Genomic DNA, 21,693 nt, shown 5'->3' on the forward strand with positions numbered 1-21,693 from the left:
AGGAGACACAGAGAAAGTTATTGGCAGGAATTAGGCAACAGAGGAAACGTTGCTGAGTGGGAGTAACCTGTTGCAACCTGGTTTTCTGTGGCCAAATGACCGGTCTTGTCTAGTAGTAATGCCCGTTAAAGCATTCCCATCCAGATCCCTCTGACCCAGTAATTGTTTTGGGAATGAGTGCAAAGCTATCAGACACCAACTACTATAATTAGAAAAGGGAAAAACACTTACCAGAGCTAACGTCTTTAGGCTGGAGCATTTACAGCACTTTTTTTTTTTTTAAGTTATGCAGCCTCTTTCTCAGTTTTGCTTCCTAAAATACAAATTGTGCAGTTTTGGGGTTCTTGCATTCCAGTCTTTGTTGCTGCTGTGCACTCTTTCCTTTTCTCCCCCTATTTTAATCGGAGTACAAATTGCTGTCAGCACATCGAGTTCATGTGCCAGCCACATTCAGAACAGGGTGTTCTGTGCTCTTCAAAACAAAATTGCTCTAGGGCAGTAAGAGAACAATAAGTCAGAGGCTCCAGTTTAAATGATGTTTTGCAGCGGACCAGGCACACTTGATGTGGTTACACTCAGATTGCGCAGCTAAACTTGGGTAATTTGGTTTGGTTTGACTCTGTGAGGTTTGCTGGAACTCCCTCCGTCCCCCTCCCCTCCTTCAAGTTACAAAGACTTTAAGTCAAGAGAAAATGTCTCTTTTTAACTTGTTTATTTCTTTCTCAACCAAAAAAGCCCTAAGTAGAAGCATCCTGTATGTACTTTTATTCACTTTGGCTACGTCATAGATCATGTACTTCCCATCAATCATGCTGGTTGAGATTAGCAACAGACCTCCTGAGCCCTTGAGGCTGAGCTTTCAAATGAGTCATGATTGTTATTATTAAATATTTATTACGTGAGTATTTGCACTAAGAGATACAAGGTCAAAAGCAACCAGAGCTGCCACGGTTTTCTTTGATAGCAATTGTTAGGAAAAGAGTGTAAGTGGATCTACAGGAGCTGGGCCACCTCTACATATATCACCAGAGGAGAGCCATGATCGTGGCTGTGGGCAGGCTCCTTAGTGCTAGGAGTACTTGTCAGCAGCCTTGTAGAACTTGTCACGCCAGTGTTCCAAGTTTAGAAACCAGTTAACTGGGCAAGTGATAGCCTTTGCTGCTTGTAGATGTAAAGCATCAATGGACTGTATGTATGTGTGTGCCCTGAGGCTGTGATACCTCCACTGTTCTGACATTCCAGATATCATCAGTGTTACAAGGTGGAGGCTTGTATTTACATATAAGTATGTCTTCATATCACTTAGATTTTATGGCATTGCAGCTACTGCTTGTTCAGGTTTAATTTCAGGGAATTTGATATACTGGGGGGAAATAGTATACACATAGGTATTATTTATAAGAACCGCCACAGATTTTTTTTTTTTTTAACCTTTCTATTAGATGGCCACAGACACTGTATCCACCATTTGTTGTCTCGGAGACCAGCTGTAACTAATATTGTACTTTCTTTTCTCTTTTTTTTTTCTTCTTCTTCTTGCTTCATTTGTCTTTCTCAACATGTTTATTAGTAAGCAGTCTTTCTTATTTCCCCCTAGTGCTGGGTGAAGAAATCTAAAGGGAAATTTTCAAATTATTTATATCATTTCAAGTACATGTGAGCTGAAAACCCATCTAGGAAACTGACACACACTCAGGAATCCTTTGCAGAGTCTTTGGATTTCCTGTTTTGAAAACACATTCGAACTTGATCAACCCAAAGCCACAACAAATGTACTGATAATTTCCTCCCTACTAAATGTATTCTCCTTTAGGGAGGAAGATCCTTCTAACAATAAACCTCAGGCCAAAAAAGAAAAATCTGTTTAAGTTGTGAGCTACTGGTATAATAAATCTCAATACTGGGAATATTACACAATACATGGATTGAAACTCACTTTGTTCAGCAAACCTTTTTCATGAAAAATGTGGCCATTAGTCTAAATTAAATTTCTTGTACATATTTAAATATATATAGGTGCACAAACTTACAGGAACTTTCAACCCCTTTATAAAAATCAACATATATTTCAGAAAAGTATCTTAAGCCTTAGACTCCCCCTAAAACTTCTTAATATGCATGTATTTGAAAGTAATCACCAGATCCTGGTGGCTCATGCTTGTAATCCTAGCTACTCAGGAGGCTGAGATCTGAGGATCTCTGTTCAACGCCAGCCCTAGCAGGAAAGAATGTGAGCTTCTGATCTCCAATAAACCACCAGAAAACCAGAAGTGGCGCTGTGGCTCAAGTGGTAGAGAGCTAGTCTTGAGCTGAAGAGGTGATGGTCAGCGCCCAGGCCCAGAGTTCAAGCCCCATGACCGACCCCCCACCCCCCAAAAAAAATTAGGTGCACAAACTTTAGGAATTTTCAACCCCTTTACAAATATCAGCATATATTTCAGAAAAGTATCTTAAGCCTTAGACTCCCCCTAAAACCTCTAATACTCATGTATTTGAAAGTAAACACCAGATGCTGGTGATGTCTGTAATCCTTCCTACTCATGAGGCTGAGCTCTGAAGATCATGATTCAAAGCCAGCCCAGACAGGAAAATCTGTGAGACTGTATTTCCAATAAGCTACCAAAAGCCAGAAGTGGCGGTATGGCTCAAATAGTAGAGTACTAGCCCTGAAGAAAAGAAAAAAATCAAGTTGTTGGTTTCTTTTTGTTTTTTTTTTTTTGGGGGGGGGGGGAGTGGTTGGTTTTTGTTGTTGTTTGTGTATATGTTCTCTCTCTTTTTTTTTTTTTTTTGGTCGGTCTAGGGGCTTGAACTCTGGGCTTGGGCGCTGTCCCTGTGATCTTCAGCTCAAGGTGAGCGCTCTACTGCTTGAGCCACAGTGCCACTTCCGGTTTTCCAGTGGTTTTATTGGAGATAAGAGTCTCAGGGACTTTCCTGCCTGGGCTGGCTTTGAACCACGATCCTCAGATCTCAACCTCCTGAGTAGCTAGGATTACAGGCGTGAGCCACCAGCGCCCAGCATGTGTTCTCTTTTTGCAGTGGTAGGGGTGTAACCTAGGACCTTGCATGTACTAGACAAGAGCGCTACTACTAAGCTACTACATTCCCAGAGATAGTCAAATTTACTTTTTAAATGTTCAGAAGAACTTTGAATTTACTGCAACTTACTGAATTTACTGATTAACTTATTTAGAGAGATCCAATGATGAATACAATATAGTGGGAATATTTGCTTTTCTGAGGATGGAATATAAATGCATATGCTGCCTCTACACTGAGAGTCTAGCATTAGTCATAGTTTGGAGGAGCAAACTCAAGATTCAGACCCTTTGTAGATTGACCCAAATTTCCTCAACTAGCCTGGGTCAGTGATGAGAGCAAATCAGGAAGGTCTTAAAACATAAGTATCCCAGTGACATTTGGGCCCAGTATCTATAACACTGCTGTTTTCTCTTCAAAGTTTATATCATTTTTCATGTCTGGGCAATATGATCAAAGGATTAATCACAAGAATTAGTTTGAAGGGCTGGGAAGGTGGCTCAATGGTAGAGTGCTTGCCTTGCATGTATGAGGCCCTGGGTTCGATTCCTCAGCATCACATAAACAGAAAAAGCCCGAAGTGGTGCTGTGGCTCAAGTGGTAGAGCGCTAGCCTTGAGTTGAAGAGCTGAGGGACAGTGTCCAGAGTTCAGGCCCCATGACTGACCCAAAAAAAAAAAAAAAAAGCTTGAAGCTAGTTTTAGACTTTATTGAGATGTATATTACTGGGTCATAGAATCAGAATTTTAGAGCTTTCAAGGGGCCTTTGAGATCGTAGAGTTAAATTAGGCTGGTATGACTGTAATTTCAGCTCTTAGGTGTTAAGGCAGAAGGATCTAAGTTCAAGGCCAGCCTAGCCTACATAGTAAGACTGTCCCCCCACTACCCCAAAAAAGAGATTTAGTTTGTATTTGGAAAGTAATAGTTGGTTTTTAGACATGTAATGAATATAAAAGAACAAATGATCTTATCTAAATAATCAGCCAGCCTTGAAGTCTTTTAGGAAATTACAGGTTTGCATATAGGCCATTATAATAAAGAATTTTCTTTTTTTAATACGTTTTTTATTATATAGAGGGGTTACAGTTACATAAGCAAGGTAATGAGTACATTTCCTACCAAGCATTACTGCCTCCTCCTTTATTTTTCCCCTATCATCCCTTCCCTCCCACCTCCACAACTACACCCTCCCCCCACCCAGCCTAAATTGTTTCTCAACATAGTGTCTTGTACATCTCATTATTACAATGGGTCAAACTATATCCCTATTTAAGCATTTTGTTTTTTCCTTTCCTCTCCCCAAATTAGAGAAGTGTTTATACAAGATGCGGGGCACTGACATCAAATACAGTGAGAACAGGGGAAGAATTTTCTTCTAAGAGAGAAATTATATTGCTTGGTGTCTGATACACTATCTCACAGGCCAACCATTTTTCTTACTGAATCGAAGACCTAAATGAAAAAGCATAATTACCATTAACACTAAAGGTAGTTGGAAGGTTTCAGAGAATTGTTTTTCCTAGAAAAATGAGTCTTAACTGATGAAGAAAATATGTGTGTGTGTTTCCTATTGTTTCTTGAAATAAGATCTGACACGAATTAACCCTGGAAATAGGCTGAGTGAATTTGGACAGTGTGGTGACTTAAACCCCAAGAAATTGACCTTTACTCTTAGCATGTTACCGAGGTTATTAAGTAATTTGTGAAGTTGCAGTACACAATTGATTCCTCCAGGCTTTGCATTTATTACTACCACTAAGGGACCCAGCTGATGTTATTGCCTTTACATTTTCTACTTTTAATCAGGAATATTTGTGAATGCCATTAGGACGTTCAAAAAACAAAGGGTTGCAATTAACTTGTGTGTCTTCTTGGGGAAATAACCACTCACTTGGTTTTCGTGCCCAATTATCTGAAGCCAAGATGCTATTACAGATGGAGGCCATTATATATTCAAACTTAAGTTTGTGGCATTTTAATAATTATCCAACATATCTTGACTTTGTTTTGCAGGTAAGGAATCTGTCACCTAGTAGGCTTAGATCAGTTCTAAATTTGTTTTGTTCTGTAAGCTGTCTTACTGATGTAACTATCAGTAGTTATACATTTAATCTAAAACAATGAAAAATATGGTTGTTCTTAACATTCAGATTGGGTGGCTAAGCTTCAACAAGACATAATGCAAGTGTCTCAATGAAATGAGAAAAGGGAAATGGTACGTGTTACATGTGTGGCCACCATGTACCACTTCACTAAATCCGCCAGTGGTAGGAGCAGCTTTGTGACTCTCCTGTCTTCCCACCCTCAGTCCACCTGGAAGGCCGCTGTGGTGGAAGGATGTTTGATTGCAGAGATGTGGTATTCACTGTTGGTGAAGGAGAAGACCATGACATTCCAATTGGAATTGACAAAGCCCTGGAGAAAATGCAGAGGGAAGAACAGTGTATTTTATATCTTGGACCACGGTAAGCAGCACACCAGTTTAGCACACAGTGAAGTTACCTGAAGAAAAAGGATACACTTGTTTTTTTCACTCAGCATTTTGGTGTGTTCTATGAATTTAATACAGCAGTGTAGAAATTTCATTGAGTCAAGTACAGTTTGCCAAGAGCTATGGTGCCTTACACTGCCACAGCAGTTTGTGACAATGTCTACTTGGTTGATGTGTGTTAGGGATAGGATTGACAGGCAAGCTTTGTTTTTCGATGTGATCACCTGCCACCTGGCTAACTCAGGCCACTATTGGCTCCTCTCACAAGTGGCAGGTTCTCTTTTTCTCTTTTCTCTAAATTCATCAGGAGGCAGTAAACACATGTGGGTGTTGGGAGTTAAAGCAGCATTTAGATGTTCTTATATAGAGTCTCCCCTTTTTGGGGGGTGTTTTGTTTTGTTTTGGGGGGGAAAAAAACATGTTCTTCCTGGATCGAAAGGCAATGGAGCTGACTCATTTTTGCCTCAATTTTTCCCATCATAAGGATATCCATTAGCACTTCCAAGCTTAGAACTATCAGACATTGACAGTCTGTCTTGTGAAAACATATTTGGTAGTATTTTTAGATCTAAAATGTTACCATAAATCCAGCCCTGCTCTTGAGAAATGGACCCCTGAGAGGAAGCAGGGTGTTTTGAATCTGTTTGCATGGACATGCATCTGCTTATCTAGTGTGTCCTCCCTCGACCCCATGGCTTTTCCAGTTAGGATTTGAGTTATTGAAACTCTTGGTGACCTGCCCTTGCCATTAGGTACTATTGTGTCTTTTGTACCCTCTTTTGCCTTTGTGTCACCTCTGACCCAAGCCAGTCACCTATGTTCCTTTGTCCTAACACATGGTCCATAATCACATTTCTCAAGTGGTGATGTAACTACCACCTATCCTTTTAAAACTCCCTTGAAAATGCTTCTACCCTGAGTTCTAAAGCCTTTTCTGAAGCATCTTTTATGTAATCTCTTTCTCTACCCTGTTCCTTATTCCACTACTGTATTCTTACTTCAGTGTATTTTATTAACAGCTACTTGTTCCTGTAGAAGCTGTTTGTCTCTGGAGAGAATTTTCTTTCTTTCTTTCTTTCTTTCTTTTTTTTTTTTTTGTCAGTCGTGGGGCCTGAACTCTGGGCCTGGGTGCTGTCCCTCAGCTCTTCAGCTGAAGGCTAGCACTCTACCACTTGCACCTCAGCCCCACTTCCGGCTTTTTCTGCTTATGTGGTGCTGAGGAATCAAACCCAGGGCCTCATGCATGCAAGGCAAACACTCTACCACTGAGCCACCTTCCCAGCCCTGGAGAGAATTTTCTTTTACTCAGTGCAAGCTCTCTTCTCTGTGTCCATATCCAGATAACCTCTAATTACTTTTAAACTAGCAGTCCAATATTGTCATAACTCTGACCTCACAGAGAAAGGGTGTGATTTACAATCTAGTATATTTACAAATTTAAGCTCCTGAAGAGAATAAATTTTTATATGGGCTGTAAGAATGTAATGCTGTAAGAGTCAGCTCATTATATTTTAAAATATAACCTAGCTAATAAGGCAGTTATTGGGGGCAAATGTTGCAGATGTAATAGCACAAAGGAATAGAAATTACATTTAGCACTCCAAGTAGTTTCTTGCAGGTTTGAACTGTTGAATCAGCTGTGTGCAGTTGGGTTCACTACTGAACTCGCCAAAGCCTTCCTTAACTCCCCCTCCGTAACTGGGGAAACCAGTGTTGACCTCATAAGCCAGTCATGCTGGTCACTCAGTCAACTCACCAGCAGTAGACACCCTCAAGAAATTAACCAGTATTGCTTTTGCAGTAGATGGCCATCTTTCTCTTCCATTTTTCCCTTCTCTTCCTTGGGCCACCAGAGAAAAGAAATTACATTTAAGACATGATAGATTTTCATATCATTTCTAGCATGAAAGTAGTCAACAGGTTTTCATAAATTCTTATGTCTATATAAGTTTTCATTACTTTCTTTTCAAGTTATTGATTATGTTGAGAAGTTGTGCTAAGTCCATTCTCTATGACCTGACACCTGCACATGTGTGTGCAATACTGCACACCTTCCATACCGAGCCTGTTCGGTGTCCATGCGGCAAATTCCCTTGTCTTCTTTACATCCCTCCTTCCCATTCAGTATTGCATCTGAGAGGTGCTGTGATGTGGCTGTTGCAAAATTTGTTTTTTTTTTGTTGTTGTTTTGTGGGGTTTTTTTTGGGGGGGGGGTCCAGTTGTGGGGCCTGAACTCTGGGCCTGGGCTCTGCCCCTCAGCTCTTCAGCTCAAGGCTAGCGCTCTACCACTTGAGCCACAGCACCACTTCCGGCTTTTTTTCTTTTTGTTTATGTGGTACTGAGGAATCGAACCCAGGGCCTTAGGCATGCAAGGCAAGTGCTCTACCTCTGAGCCACCTTCCCAGCCCCTGTTGCAAAATCTGTACCCTTAATGTCTTCTGTATTTTATTCTCCATAAAACTTCCAAGGTGTGATGGAGTCTAATTATGAAGCAGTATAAGTCAAAAGATTAAACTATCTTCTCAGGACACACAGAGTCTGAGTTTAAATCCTGACTGCTGCTGCCTCGGGGGGGGGGGGGGGGTGCGGGGGGGGGGGACGGGGGACAGCTTCTCAAGAAGCGCTTCTCGCTGAGCCTCCATTTCTTCATCTGTAGAAATGAAACAGTTGGTACAAGAACTTTACATGAAAGTGCTTCTTGATAGACATGAAGACCTAATGGCCTCTATGGTCATTTTTTGATCTTTTACTCTCAGGTGACAACTAGTAATGCAAGGACATTAATACCAAATTTCTTCTGTTACAGTAGCTCAGTTTATCTCTTGGTTAGGTCTTGGCATATCTATCATTTGTAGTGATGTTTTTCAGCCAGTTAAATTGTGTGGCCCAGGTCCTTTTTCTTTGCCCAGACCAAGCTAGCATAAGTCAAAACTCCCCGTGCCTCATGGAAGTCAGGGTGACTGTCCTCAGAACAGATTGTTAGGAATTTCTGCCTCCCCAGGATGATGGTTCGCCTACCTCTTGAAAAGATAACTTCACTTTAACCTTTCTTCAGTCTTCTCGAACCCCACTTACAGTAGCTAAGATGGCTTTGGTGCTCCCCTTCCCCAGTCTCACACTCCCACCTCGTTATGGCCCCTTTCCTGGGGCTTCTCTCTCACATTCTGCACCACTGGCATAATTATTGGGAGCCAAGACTGCCCTATGCAGTGTAGGACATTCAACTGTTTCTGAGCATTGCCAGATGTCACCTGGCAAGGAAGGGTTAAAAATGCCCTGATTGCCGGGCACTGGTAGATCATGTCTGTAATCCTAACTACCCAGAAAGCTAAGATCTGAGGATCACGGTTCAAAGCCAGCCTGGGCAGGAAAGTCCGTGATATTCTTATCTCCAGTAAACCACCTGAAGTAGCGCTTGGCTCAAGTGGTAGAACACTAGCCTTGAGCTGAAGAGCTGAAAGGATAGCACCCAGGCCCAGAGTTCAAGCCCCACGACCTACAGAAAAGAAAAAAAAAAGTCCTGATTAAAAACCACTGATCAAAGATGAATGACACACAGTTGCTTTTTTTCTTCTTAGCACAGGACTCAAAATCATCATGTGCCTACTGGTTATTGCATTCTTTTTATTTCTTTGCTAAAGGTACACCCTTTGCCCTATTGTTAAGTTACCACACCCTGTTCCTGCCAGGTCTCTTTGTGCCTCTCTTTGCTTCAGCTTCCATTTTCTTTCTTTTTCTTTCTTTTTTTTTTTTTTTTTTTGGTCGGTTTTGGGGCTTGAACTATGGGTCTGGGCGCTCTCTCTCAGCTCTTGAGATCAAGGCTAGCACTCTACCACTTGAGCCACAGTGCCACTTCCAGTTTTCTGAGCGGTTTATTGGAGATAAGAGTCTCTTGGCCTTTCCTGTCTGGGCTGGCTTTGAACCAGGATCCTCAGATCACAGCCTCCTGAGTAGCTAGGATTACAGGCATGAGCCACCATGCAGGCTTCAACTTCCATTTTCTTTTTTTTTTTTTGTCAGTCGTGGGGCCTGAACTCTGGGCCTGGGTGCTGTCCCTCACCTCTTCAGCTCAAGGCTAGCGCTCTACCACTTGAGCCACAGCGCCACTTCCAGCTTTTTCTGCTTATGTGGTGCTGAAGAATTGAACCCAGGGCCTCCTGCATGCAAGGCAAGCGCTCTACCACTGAGCCACTTTCCCAGCCCTTCAGCTTCCATTTTCTTGATTAACTGTGGAGGTCAATGAGTAAGCATTTATTCTGAGGAAATGAGGCAAGAGGTAAAGAAAATAGAACAAGCAACAGAATGTGTGTATTCTTGTTCCTTTGCCCCAGAGACCACTGGGTGTGTCAGCATCAGCCCAGTTTTGACATCTTTCACAACACATACCCTGAAAGCTTGAGTTGATCTTCTGTAATATCATTTCATACATTCAAAAGTAGTTTGGGACTGAAGGCATGGCTTAGCCATTAGGATGTCTGCCTAGCAAATGTGAGGACTGAAATTCCAACCATACTATGCTAGTAAAAAACAGTAGTTTAGCTTAGCAGATAGAATATATTTTGTTGAATACTTGACTAATATGCTGGGCATATTAGGGAGCCCCTGGAACCAGACAAGTAGAACTCCTCTACCAAAGACCCATTCATTCTAGCAAGTATATGCTTCTTGTATAGTTTAAATTTGTTTGAAGCCAGGTTTGAGCCTGGTGGCTCATGCCTATAATCCTAGCTACTCAGGAGGCTGAAATCAGAGGATCACAGTTTGAAGCCAGCCTGCTCAGGAAGGCCCCGAGACTCCTATCTACAATTTGTAAATGTGGCTCAAAGTGGTAGACCACTAGCCTTGAGCATAAAAAGCTCAGGGACAGTGCCCAGGTGTTGAGTTCAAGCCCCATGACAAACAAAAATATAAATAAACATATATATTGATATCTTAGATGGCTCTAAAAAGTAAATTTGCAAATCCCCAGTTTTTTATCCAGTTTTAGCTAAAAACCGCTCCCATTTTCCAACAGGATAGCTCCATTTTCCAACAGTATATCTCCAGATGAGTGTCTGGGCAGCTATTTTGTATTGTTGTATTATCTGTGTTTCCTGATGTGCCTTTTTGCCTTTCTAATGTGTATTTCCTCATGTTTATTTGATTGGAAGTAGCCAGTAGCTCACACCTGTAATCCTAGCTACTCAGGAGGCTGAGATCTGAAGATCGTGGTTCAAAGCCAGCCCAGGCAGGAAAATCCGTGAAAATCTTATCTCCAATAAACCACTCAGAAAACCGGAAGTGGCACTGTGGCTCAAGTGGTAGAGCTCTAGCCTTGAGCTGTAGAGCTGAGGGACAGTGCCCAGGCCCAGAGTTCAAGCCCCACGACGAAAGAAAGAAATTAAGAAAGAAGGAAATTAAGAAAGAAAGAAAGAAAAAGAACTTGAAGTTTAAAATGTAGGAGAGGGGCTAGGAATGTGGCTTAACAATAGTGTTTGCCTAGCATGCATGAAGCCCTGGGTTTGATTCCTCAGCATCATATAAACAGAAAAAGTCAGAAGAGGCACTGTGGTTCAAGTGGTACAGTGCTAGCCTTGAGCAAAAGAAGGTCAGGGGCAATACACAGGCCCTGAGTTCAAGCCCCAAAACTAACAAAAAAAAAAATGAGAGCTGAGTGCCTGTAGCTCATGCCTGTGATCCTAGCTACTTTGGGGGCTGAGATAGGATCGCAGTTTGAAGCCAACTTGGGGGGAGGGAGGTAAAGACTTTTATCTCCAATTAACCACCAAAAAGCTGGAAGTAGAGGTGTGACTGAAGTGCTAGCCTTGAGCAAAAAAAGCTCAGGGACAGCATCCAAGCCATGAGTTCAAGCCCTAGTGCCGGGGCACACACACATAAAAAGTTAGGAGAGCAGGTATAGTGACACACACCTTTATATAACCACTGTTACTCAGAGGGTGGGAATGGGAAGATCACAATTCAAAGCCAGCTGGAGCAAAAGTTAGACACTCTCAAAGAAGCCAGATACGGTAATCACGCCTGTAATCTCAGGTACTCTGGAGGCAGAAATAGAGAAATTGTCCTTCAAGACCAGCCTAGGAAAAGGTAGCAAGACCCTATTGGAGGGGTGGGGGACTGAGAGAGAAAGAAAACTAAAAGCAAAAGGACTTGAGGATGTAACTCTGGTGATAGAGCCCTGGCCTTGGAAATGTGAAGCCCTGACTTCAATCCCCAGTACCACAAAAAAAAAAAAAAGTTAAAAGCTTCTTGAAGCAAGCACATCTTTCACAAGCACCACTGGAACAGTGTCTGAGTCTTTCTTGCCCTTCCCGCAGAGGGAGTCCAGCAGAGGAAAAGGCAGTGACATATAAGCAGGCCGTGTTAAGCACTACAGGTGTCATGTTACAGGCGGATGTAAAGGAGAAAAGAAAGCCAAATGTTCCCTGGCTTCCCAGAAACCTCAGCAGTGCACTTGGCATGGCGTCCTTGGGTCAGCATTGGCTTTGTCTTTGGGTATCTCTGATGTGTGAAGCTCTCTGTGAACACAGGGCTTCAGAATACCAAAGGGAGAGCCCGGAAGTGATACACCAATTCTTTTAAAGTTTTATTTTTACTCTCCATTTCAGATATGGTTTTGGAGAGGCAGGGAAGCCTAAATTTGGCATTGAACCTAATGCTGAGCTTATATATGAAGTTACACTTAAGAGCTTCGAAAAGGTGAGAAAATCCAACTTCTCTCCATCCTGGTGCTCTCTCCCACCCGCTTCCTTAACTGCCTTGCCAGGTGGTGCGTCACAGTGGGGTTGATTTCCCAGTTGTGCTTTGTCTCCTGTCTCTGCGCTGTTACCAGAGAAGGGACAACTGACCAGCCCAGGAGCTCCGTGTGCTTACTTTGTTTTTATGTGTCAGCCTTTTTTTTTTTTTAAAACTTAACTTGGGTAAAATCCAAGACTTGTTCCCTTATTTGTTCCTAGACTTGTTCTTTTTGTACTTTTTTTTTCCTGGGTTGAAGACAAAAAAAGGTTTATGTACTGCCAAGCTACTCCTTGGGGGCGTGGGGCTCGGCTTTTCAGTGCTGAACGGGCTGTACCCTTCACGGAGTCACGAAGGGGGCCTGTGCTGAAAGCGATGATCCCAAAGGCCCGGCCTGGGGCCACCCTCTGTGTGACCAGGACACAAGAAAGGAATGTAACCGTCCAAGTATAGAAGAGGGAATTTGTCACTTGCCCTGGGTTGAAGAAATGATGCCCCCTTGGAGATCTCTGCAGCCCAGGGTCACTTCTGGAGGCTGCCAGCTTGATTTAACCACAAACACGCAGCATATGCCTGGGCTAGGTATGTTGTCAACAGCAGCCACATGCTTGTGGGACCTGTACCACACCTTCCTGGGGCCCCTCAGTGACGGACTTGTGTATTCCTTTTTTATTCCTATATAGTATGCACCCACCCCTCCCTCCCCCTCCATTCTGTACCTTACTCTGAAGAGAAACTGTTGCCCTATAGGCCTATAGTTTTGATCTAAGAAAGCGAGGGAAGGGCCAGGCATTGGTGGCTCAGACCTATAATCCTAGCTACTCAGGATACTGAGATCTAAGGATCAAGGTTCAAAGCCAGCCCGAGCAGGATCATGCCTAGACTCTGATCTCTAATTAGCCATAACCACCAAATAGCCAAAAGTGGAGCTATGGGTCAAGCTGTGTCCCTTGAGCAAAAAAGCTAAGGGACAGAGTTCAGCACCCTCGTCCCCCCCAGTTCTGACATAAAAAAAAAAAAAGGCCAAAGCTAAAAATCAGGCTTGATGGTACATGCCTATGATGCCGACAACTGAGGCAGGAGAATCACAGGCCACTTGGACTACATAACGAGACTCTGTCTTCAAAAAAAAAAAAAAAGATTGAAGCCTACATGAAAAATTCATAGCTTCCCTTGTTAACTAGGCTTTTAAATAATTGAGCTGAATCATAAGGAGGCCACATGGTTGCCAGAGAAACTAGTATCGTCCTCACTCACTTAAAGCAGAGGCAGGGCGGCTGCAGTACTGGGATCACAGCCTAATTGTTTTTGGATAGAGAGAATTTTACAGTTAGCACCTAAGCTTCTTAACTGCTTTGCCCTATAGTGCACTGACCACACCTTAGGAGAAAGAGCACAGGTAGTTTAGACTAACAGCCAATGGTGAAGTCATGTATTTATGGCTCTGAAGCGACATCTTCGCTGAGCCTTGCTCTCCTAACCTCTTTTATGTGCAAGTCCCCAAGCACACAGATGCAGGTTGTTACTGTTTAGCGCCTGAATGTAACTGGCTGCTGCAAAGACAACTGCTGGGCCTAGAGTTTTGAAAGTTCTATATGGATCTACAACTGTGACTTGACTACAAGTAGTATTCTCATTTTAGGGTTGAAAAACAGGCTTAGAGAAAGTTTGTTAAAATTGTGATTGCTGCTTGCCTGAGGGGAGTGAGGGGGCCTTGTGTTCCTTGGATGGCCTCACCATACCATCTAAAGGTGCACTCTTTTCATGCTCCGCATGGGGCACCTTGGGAAGCGAGTTCTTAAAGCCAACCTGTGACCAGCAGTGACCCAGAGTTTAGCAGCCAGCCAGCGTGCCTGGAGTTGGGGTATCCCTAGAAGTAGCTGGCAACAGCTGATGCATTTCCTCCTGTGCTCATCTAACCATTGCCACAAATTTACACACAGGCCAAAGAATCCTGGGAGATGGACACCAAAGAAAAACTGGAACAGGCTGCCATTGTCAAAGAGAAGGGAACTGTATACTTCAAGGTGTGTGAGTCCCTGTCCAACCCTTTCCATGCCAAAGAATTCACACAAGTGTCCATGGGTTGTGCTGAGATTCCCTACTCTGAATTCTGTCAACACCTTCTTGGTAAGAATAAGCCTCAGTTTTTGTAGGTCTTCTGTTTTCTGTGTAAGGAAAGGTCAGAAAATAATGCATTAATGTAAAAAAGGAAAAAGAACACAAATCTCTCTCCCTCTCCTCCTACACATGGTTTAGATTATAAACTTAGCATATAAGCAGACCAGCTGTGGCATGCCCATCCACTGCTACGGGTCAAGACCTAAAGCATCTTGTTGAGTATATGGCAGAAGTGTTTGTACACTGAAAGCAGAATGAGCGGGCTAATGGTTAGCAAGTAACAGAATTCATAGAGTTCAGTTGCCATCCTTTTCTTTTCCACTCTCCTGGTATAGCCACTAGTTCACAGGATGCAAGAAAAAAGAATGTGTACAGGTCTCTTGTTTTCAAAACAAATTTTAAAAGTTTATTGAAAGAACTGGAGCTGGTGCCTGTAATCCTAACTACTCAGATCTGAGAATTAATGTTCAAAGCAGCCCAGGCAGGAAAGCCTGGGACTCTTACCTCCAATTAATCACCAGAAAACTGGAAGTGGTGCTATGGCTCAAAGTGGAGCACTAGCCTGGAGTAGAAAAAGCTCAGGGACAGCACCGGACCCTGAGTTCAAGTCCTACATCTGATCAGAAAATTTGAATGAAAAAGTGGTGTTACATGTATTTGTCTGTAGATAAAACAAAGGGACTAAGTTCCTTAAGACTCTTTTAATAATACTTTAAAATGAAAAAAGTGAATTCTCTGTACCTATTAAACAGAAAGAAATTTTCACAACACATATCTCCATTTTTTTTAATGTCTTAGCAAGAATTTATTTTAGTATAATGGGGTTAAAGTAGGGAAGAAGGAAAAAAAAAAAAAGAGAGAGAAACATTTCCAACATGGGGAATAGGAAATGGGAGTTAAAAGACAAATTAGCAGTTCTTTTCTGTAGCTTTTGTATTTTCTGAGCTGGACAAATACACGTGGTCACAGCAGTCTAGCAACTGCTAATCCTTAGACAATGGTTTTAGAGAGTAATATGAGTAAAACTGATCCTAGGACCAGGTAATCTTTTTGGACTTTCTTATCTTTACCCATTATAAATTCTCTATTCAAAGGAGGACTTTCTTATCTTTATCCATTATAAATTCTCCATTCTAAGGAGAAGGCAGACTTAGATAGCCTACCCTGAGTCTCCTAATCTTGTAACTTAGCTTTTAAAAGGAGGCCTGTTTGTTGTGGACGAGTATCTTACCAGCTTTTACAGTTTACTTTGTTTTTGTTTTGTTTTTTGTTTTTTTTTGGGTCCGGTCATGGGGCCTGAACTCTGGGCCTGGGCGCTGTCCCTCAGCTCATCAGCTCAAGGCTAGCGCTCTACCACTTGGGCCACAGCGCCACATCCGGCTTTTTTCTTTTTGCTTATGTGGTGCTGAGGAATCGAACCCAGGGCCTCATGCATGCAAGGCAAGCGCTCTACCACTGAGCCACCTTCCCAGCCCCACAGTTTACTTTGTTTTTAACTTTGAGTGTGGCTCTTTTAATACTTGTTAAAAATGATATAGTTTCCCTGTCTCCTTAGCTATCTATCCTGCTTCATTCCCTCCTGTAAATGATTTTGGTCCCTTTTCATTTGAAAAGGCATACCAAAGCGTGACAGTCCTATAGCCATTTCCTGCTGACAGTAGACTACTAACCTACCTGGAAAGGGGGAACCAAAAAAGTCATTTCTCTACCTAACTTAGGAGGTGAGGTGGAAACTCGGTTGGCGGGAAATTTGGTTGACAGCATGTCCCACTCAGGACCAACAGATGATTGGGCTCAGAAGACAGGTTGCACTTTTCACGGTGTGGTGAAAAGGATCACATTTCTATTGACCCTGGTGGGTAACTGGTTGTCTTGCGAGATTTCACTCCTGCCTAAGGCTCACTAGTTTCTATCACCAGAGACAGATGAGAGGTTCCTTCAGCTTCCCCATATCCATGAAAGTCACAGGGTCTTGAGACCCACTCATGAAAAGCATCTTGCAGAAAAGGAGCATTTCACAAGGTGAAAGTTTAGCAAGGATTTATTTTAGTATAACACAGTGAGAGGAGGGAGAAATAGAAAAGGAGAAGCATTTCCTATTCCCCACACAGGAAATAGGAGTTAATGACTCCAAGTAAATGTTGAATATATATTTTGCCAAGAAATACGTCACTACCTATCAGTATTACCATAACTGAACAGAAAAATAAGATACATGGCTGGGAATGTGGCTTAATGGAGAGTGCTTGCCTAGCATGCATGAAAGCCCTACGTTTGATTCCTCAGTACCACATAAGCAAAAAGTGGAAATGGCACTGTGGCTCAAGTGATAGAGCTCTAACCTTGAGCATAGAGTGGCTCAGGGACAGAGCCCAGACCCTGAGTTCAGGCCCAGGAGCAGCAAAAAAAATAAAAAAATAAAGATACCCCAAGACTGGAGTGAAAAACACGGTGCCTGGGGACTACTCACGGCTTTAAGAAAGTGATGGGGATAATACCAATGGCTTCTAATGGCCATGATGACCCCTCACACTCCCTCCACTAAGGAGGCATTGGGCACTCTGGAACATCATAGACTATTCCAGAAACCTTTTTAGTAGCACCTAGTAATGTGAGACTTTCTCCCCACTTTGTTCAACTCTAATCAGAGTGCTTTGCAATGTCAAATGGAAAGGCCATAGTGAGGAGAATTTATTTCTCAAGATTTCTTTCCTTTTGTTCTTGCCACAGCAAACCGTGAAATTAATGATGTTTTTCCAACGGTACGAAGCCGTGGTGCATAAGCATACTGGAACAAGTCTTCCTGAGTAGGTGTTGTAGTGCGTGCCATTTCTCTTACACCTTGTCTGGAGATAGCTGGGTCCATGTTAACCCATTCTTGTGCATGTATAACCAAAATAAAAGCAAGTAATTATCAATGTAGACAGAAGGTAAAGTGGGGATTGTTTTTCAGACTTCAAGTTGAGAACCTCAATTGGGTCCTGAAATCTATTTAGTAAAAGTATAAGTATAGGTGCATAAAACTTTAGTGAAAATCAAATTGTAATTGAAAACATGTTGCAAGTTTATTTACTTATTTTTGGTTGGTTGTGGGGCCTGAATTTCTTTGCGCCTAGGCGCTGTCCTCAGCTCTTTAGCTTAAGGCTAGTGCTCTACCACTAGAGCCACAGAGCCACTTCTGCTTTTTTTTCTGCTTATGTGGTGCTGAGGAATCAAACCCGGGGTCTCGTGCATACAAGGCAAGCATTCTACCACTGAGCCACCTTCCCAGCCCCTTATTTACTTTTTTGTAGTACTGAATTTGAACTCAGGGCCTCACACTTCCAGAGAAACTATTATTTGAGTCATGCCCCTCAGTGCTGCTTTATTTTTTTTTTAAATAGGGCATTGTGTTTTTTCTCAAGATGATACACATTTCAATCCTCCTACTTCCACCTTACACATAGCTGGGGTCACAGTTTTCCTCTGCCACACCAAGCTTTATTGATTGAGATAGGGTTCCACTAACTTTTGGTCAAGACTGATCTCAGATCTGAAATCTTCCTGATCTCTGTCTCTTGACTTGCTAGAGTTACAGGCTTAAGTCACCACACCCAGCCCACAAGTTTATTTTCAGCTCTAAATTTTTGTGGATTTTTTAAAAAATTCACAGTACTAGGGCTGGGAAGGTGGCTCAGTGGTAGAGTGCTTGCCTTGCATGCTTGAGGTCCTGGGTTCGATTCCTCAGCACCACATAAGCAAAAAATAAAAAAGCCGGAAGTGGCACTGTGACTCAAGTGGTAGAGCGCTAGCCTTGAGCTGAAGAACTGAGGGACAGTGCCCAGGCCCAGAGTTCATGCCCTATGACCACACCCAAAAAAAAAAAATTCACAGTGCTGGGGCTGGGAAGGTAGCTCAGTGGTAGAGTGCTTGCTTTGCATGCATGAGACCCTGGGTTCAATTCCTCAATAGCACATAAGCAAAAAAGAAAAAAGCCAGAAGTGGCGCTGTAGCTCAAGTGGTAGAGCGCTAGCCTTGAGCTGAAGAGCTGAGGGACAAGTGCCCAGGCCCAGAGTTCAGGCCCCACGACCGGACCCAAAAAAATAAAAAAATTCACAGTACTGAGGTTTGAGCTCAAGGCTTCACACAGGCTAGCATGAGCTCCACTACTTGAGTCACGCTTCCAGCCCTTTTTGCTCTGGTTGTTTTTTGAGATAGACTCTGGACCACATTCCTCCTATTTACACTTTGCACCGTACCTAGGATAACAAACATGCACCACCATGCCTAACATTTTCTATTGAGACAGGAGTCTTGTAAACTTTCTTTCCTGGCTGGCCTAGCACTACAGTCCTCTTAGTCTCAGTCTTTCATGATAGGTACACACCACTCCGCCCCGCCATTGGCTAGAGGGGTCTTGGAAACTTTTCAGGCCATGTTGATCTTGAATCTTGAGTCCTCCTGATTTCCTAAGTAGCTAGAGTTAAGGCATCAGCCACTAGTACCTGGCCAAGAACTTCTAAATTCATGAGAACAAGCTTTATCTTTTAAAGAATATCCTAATTGAGACATATTATGTTATTTGAGTCAGATAATTTGAGTCAGATATTAAGTGGATTGTTTTCCCAGATTACACAGTACACTAGAATAACAGATTTCTGTACAATTTTTATTTTTATTTATGTATTTATTTATTTAGGTCTTGGGGCTTGAACTCTGGGTGTGGGCGCTATTCCTACATTCTTCAGCTCAAGGCTCTACCACTTGTACAGCACCACTTCTGATTTTCTAGGGGCTAATTGGAGATAAGAGTCTCATGGAGTTTCCTGCCCGGGCTGGCTTTGAACCATGATCCTCAGATCTCAGCTTCCTGAGTAGCTAGGATTACAGGTGTGAGCCACTGGTGCCTGGCTTCTGCACAATTTCTTAAAACCATAGATTGAAACAGTGCTTTCTTTTTTTTTTTTTTTTTTTTTTTGGGAGGGGGGTCCGGTCGTGGGGCCTGAACTCTGGGCCTGGGTGCTGTCCCTCAGCTCTTCAGCTCAAGGCTAGCGCTCTACCACTTGAGCCACAGTGCCACTTACAGCTTTTTTCTTTTTGCTTATGTGGTGCTAAGGAATCGAACCCAGGGCCTCAGGCATGCAAGGCAAGCGCTCTACCACTGAGCCACCTTCCCAGCCCTTGAAACAGTGCTTTCTGTGCTCTTGAAATCTAATACTCCTTATTGTACTCTATGCTATGGACTACCTAACATTTTGGTTAACAACAAACCACTTGAATGTGGTGATCCCATAAGAGTCTAATTGAGCTGAAAACTCCCTGTGCCTACTATGACAGGCGGTGCCGGCGAGGTTCATGCACGTACTCTGTCCTGATCTTGCAATAAAAGAATCGCCTCATGACACAGTCCTCACAGCATTCCACTTTAAGTGATGCATATCTATTTCCTCAAATTTCTAAATAGAATATTAGCATTGTTTTAGGGAGGTGAGGCTTTTAGCATTTGACTAGGGTCATATTAGAAAAGCTCAGCTAATCAGAAGCTCTAAAACCGTTTGGGAGAATGCTTTTAGAAATGGAATAATGTCATCAAGCCATCTGTCAGATAGCATTACCCCCTGAATATAAACAGAGACATGTCTGAAATTGGTGACAAGTAGCAGAAAGCAGTACATATGTATCTGTATGGTATTTAACTGTCTTCTTAGCATCACAATCACAATCAGTATTTGGGTTTGGTTTTTTTTTTTTGCCAGTTGTGGTGCCTGAACTCTTGGGCCTGGGTGCTGTCCCTGAGCTCTTCAGCTCAGGCTAGCACTCTACCACTTGAGCCACAGCACCATTTCTGGCTTTTTCTGCTTATGTGGTGCTGAGGAATTGAACCCAGGGCCTCATGCATGCAAGACAAGCACTCTACCACTGAGCCACCTTCCCAGCTCTCCCAGTATTTGTTTATTTCATAATATTGTGAATCTTCTTTAAATTACCGAGCTTTGGATAAAATCTGGGTCAGCATTCACACATATGGAACTTTTTTTTTTTTTTTTTTGTCGGTCGTGGGGCTTGAACTCTGGGCCTGGGCGCTGTCCCTCAGCTCTTCAGCTCAAGGCGAGCGCTCTACCACTTGAGCTACAGCGCCACTTCCGGTTTTCTGGTGGTTTTATTGGAGATAGGAGTTTCACGGTCTCTCCTGCCCGGGCTGGCTTTGAACCGCGATCCTCAGATCTCAGCCTCCTGAGTAGCTAGGATTACAGGCGTGAGCCACCAGCGCCCGGCTGGAACTTTTTTTTTTAGCCAGTCCTGGGGCTTGAACTCAGCCTGGGCATTGTCTCTGAACTTCTTTTGCTCAAGGCTAGCACTTTTCCACTTGAGCCACAGTGCCACTTCCAGCTTTTTCTGTGTAGGTGGTAGTGAGGAATTGAACTCAGGACTTCATGCATGCTTGGCAAGCACTCTAGCACTGAGCCACGTTCCAGCCAGAACATTTTTTTTTTTTTTTTTTTTTTTTTTGGGTCCGGTCATGGGGCCTGACCTCTGGGCCTGGGCGCTGTCCCTCAGCTCTTCAGCTCAAGGCTAGCGCTCTGCCACTTGAGCCACAGCGCCACTTCCGGCTTTTTGCTTATGTGGTGCTGAGGAATCGAACCCAGGGCCTCTGGCATGTGCAAGGCATGCGCTCTACCACTGAGCCACCTTCCCAGCCCCAGAACATATTATTTTTAACATGCAATTTGATAGACAAGATCTTTCAAAACATTAGTCCATTGAGGAAAAAATTAATGAAAGACTTCCCTCCCAGAATATCTCTGAACATTTTGTACCAGTGAAAACTTCCCTGGAGGCACCTTCATAATTATAGGTAGAAGATCCCAGCAGTGATCCTAGCTTTAGTTGTAAGACTTCAAAAATGGCTGGCAGTTTCCTGTGCACAGACCCATCCCTTTCCAGTTTCAGGGCAGGTCTCAATCTGCCACCCTGCTCTCCCAGGCCTTATCTTTCCAGGGTATTTGACTCGACACGTTGTGCAACTATACAGAGTCCAGATGTGTGGGTGAGGCCAGAAATGAGCTGACTTAGCCGGGTACTGGTGGCTGGCACCTGTAATCCTGGTTACACAGGAGGCTGAAATCTGAGAATAGAAGTTCAAAGCCAGCTTGGGCAGGAAAGTCTGTGAGACTCTTATCTCCAGCAAACTACCAAAAAAGTCAGAAGTGGAGGTGGTAGAGTTCTAGCCCTAGCTAAAGAAGCTCAGAGACAGTACCCAGGTCCAGAGTTCAAGCCCCAGGACCAGAGAAAGAAAGAAAGAGAGAAAAAGAGAAAGAAAGAAAGAGGAAGGAA

General features: G+C 43.1%; 1 protein-coding gene across 1 annotated transcript in view; it reads left to right on the forward strand.

Moving 5' to 3' along the window:
• Positions 1–21,693, forward strand: part of Fkbp5 (FKBP prolyl isomerase 5) — a 104,421-nt gene that overhangs the window by 75,388 nt on the left and 7,340 nt on the right. The window contains exons 6-8 of the mRNA XM_042684000.1: positions 5,344–5,500; positions 12,132–12,222; positions 14,202–14,285. Coding sequence (XP_042539934.1) covers positions 5,344–5,500; positions 12,132–12,222; positions 14,202–14,285 — 332 coding nt within the window. The remainder of the gene's footprint in view (positions 1–5,343; positions 5,501–12,131; positions 12,223–14,201; positions 14,286–21,693) is intronic.

The sequence above is a fragment of the Dipodomys spectabilis genome, unplaced genomic scaffold (genome assembly GCF_019054845.1).
Source record: "Dipodomys spectabilis isolate Male_0828 unplaced genomic scaffold, ASM1905484v1 ptg000085l, whole genome shotgun sequence".
Lineage (NCBI taxonomy): Eukaryota > Metazoa > Chordata > Mammalia > Rodentia > Heteromyidae > Dipodomys > Dipodomys spectabilis.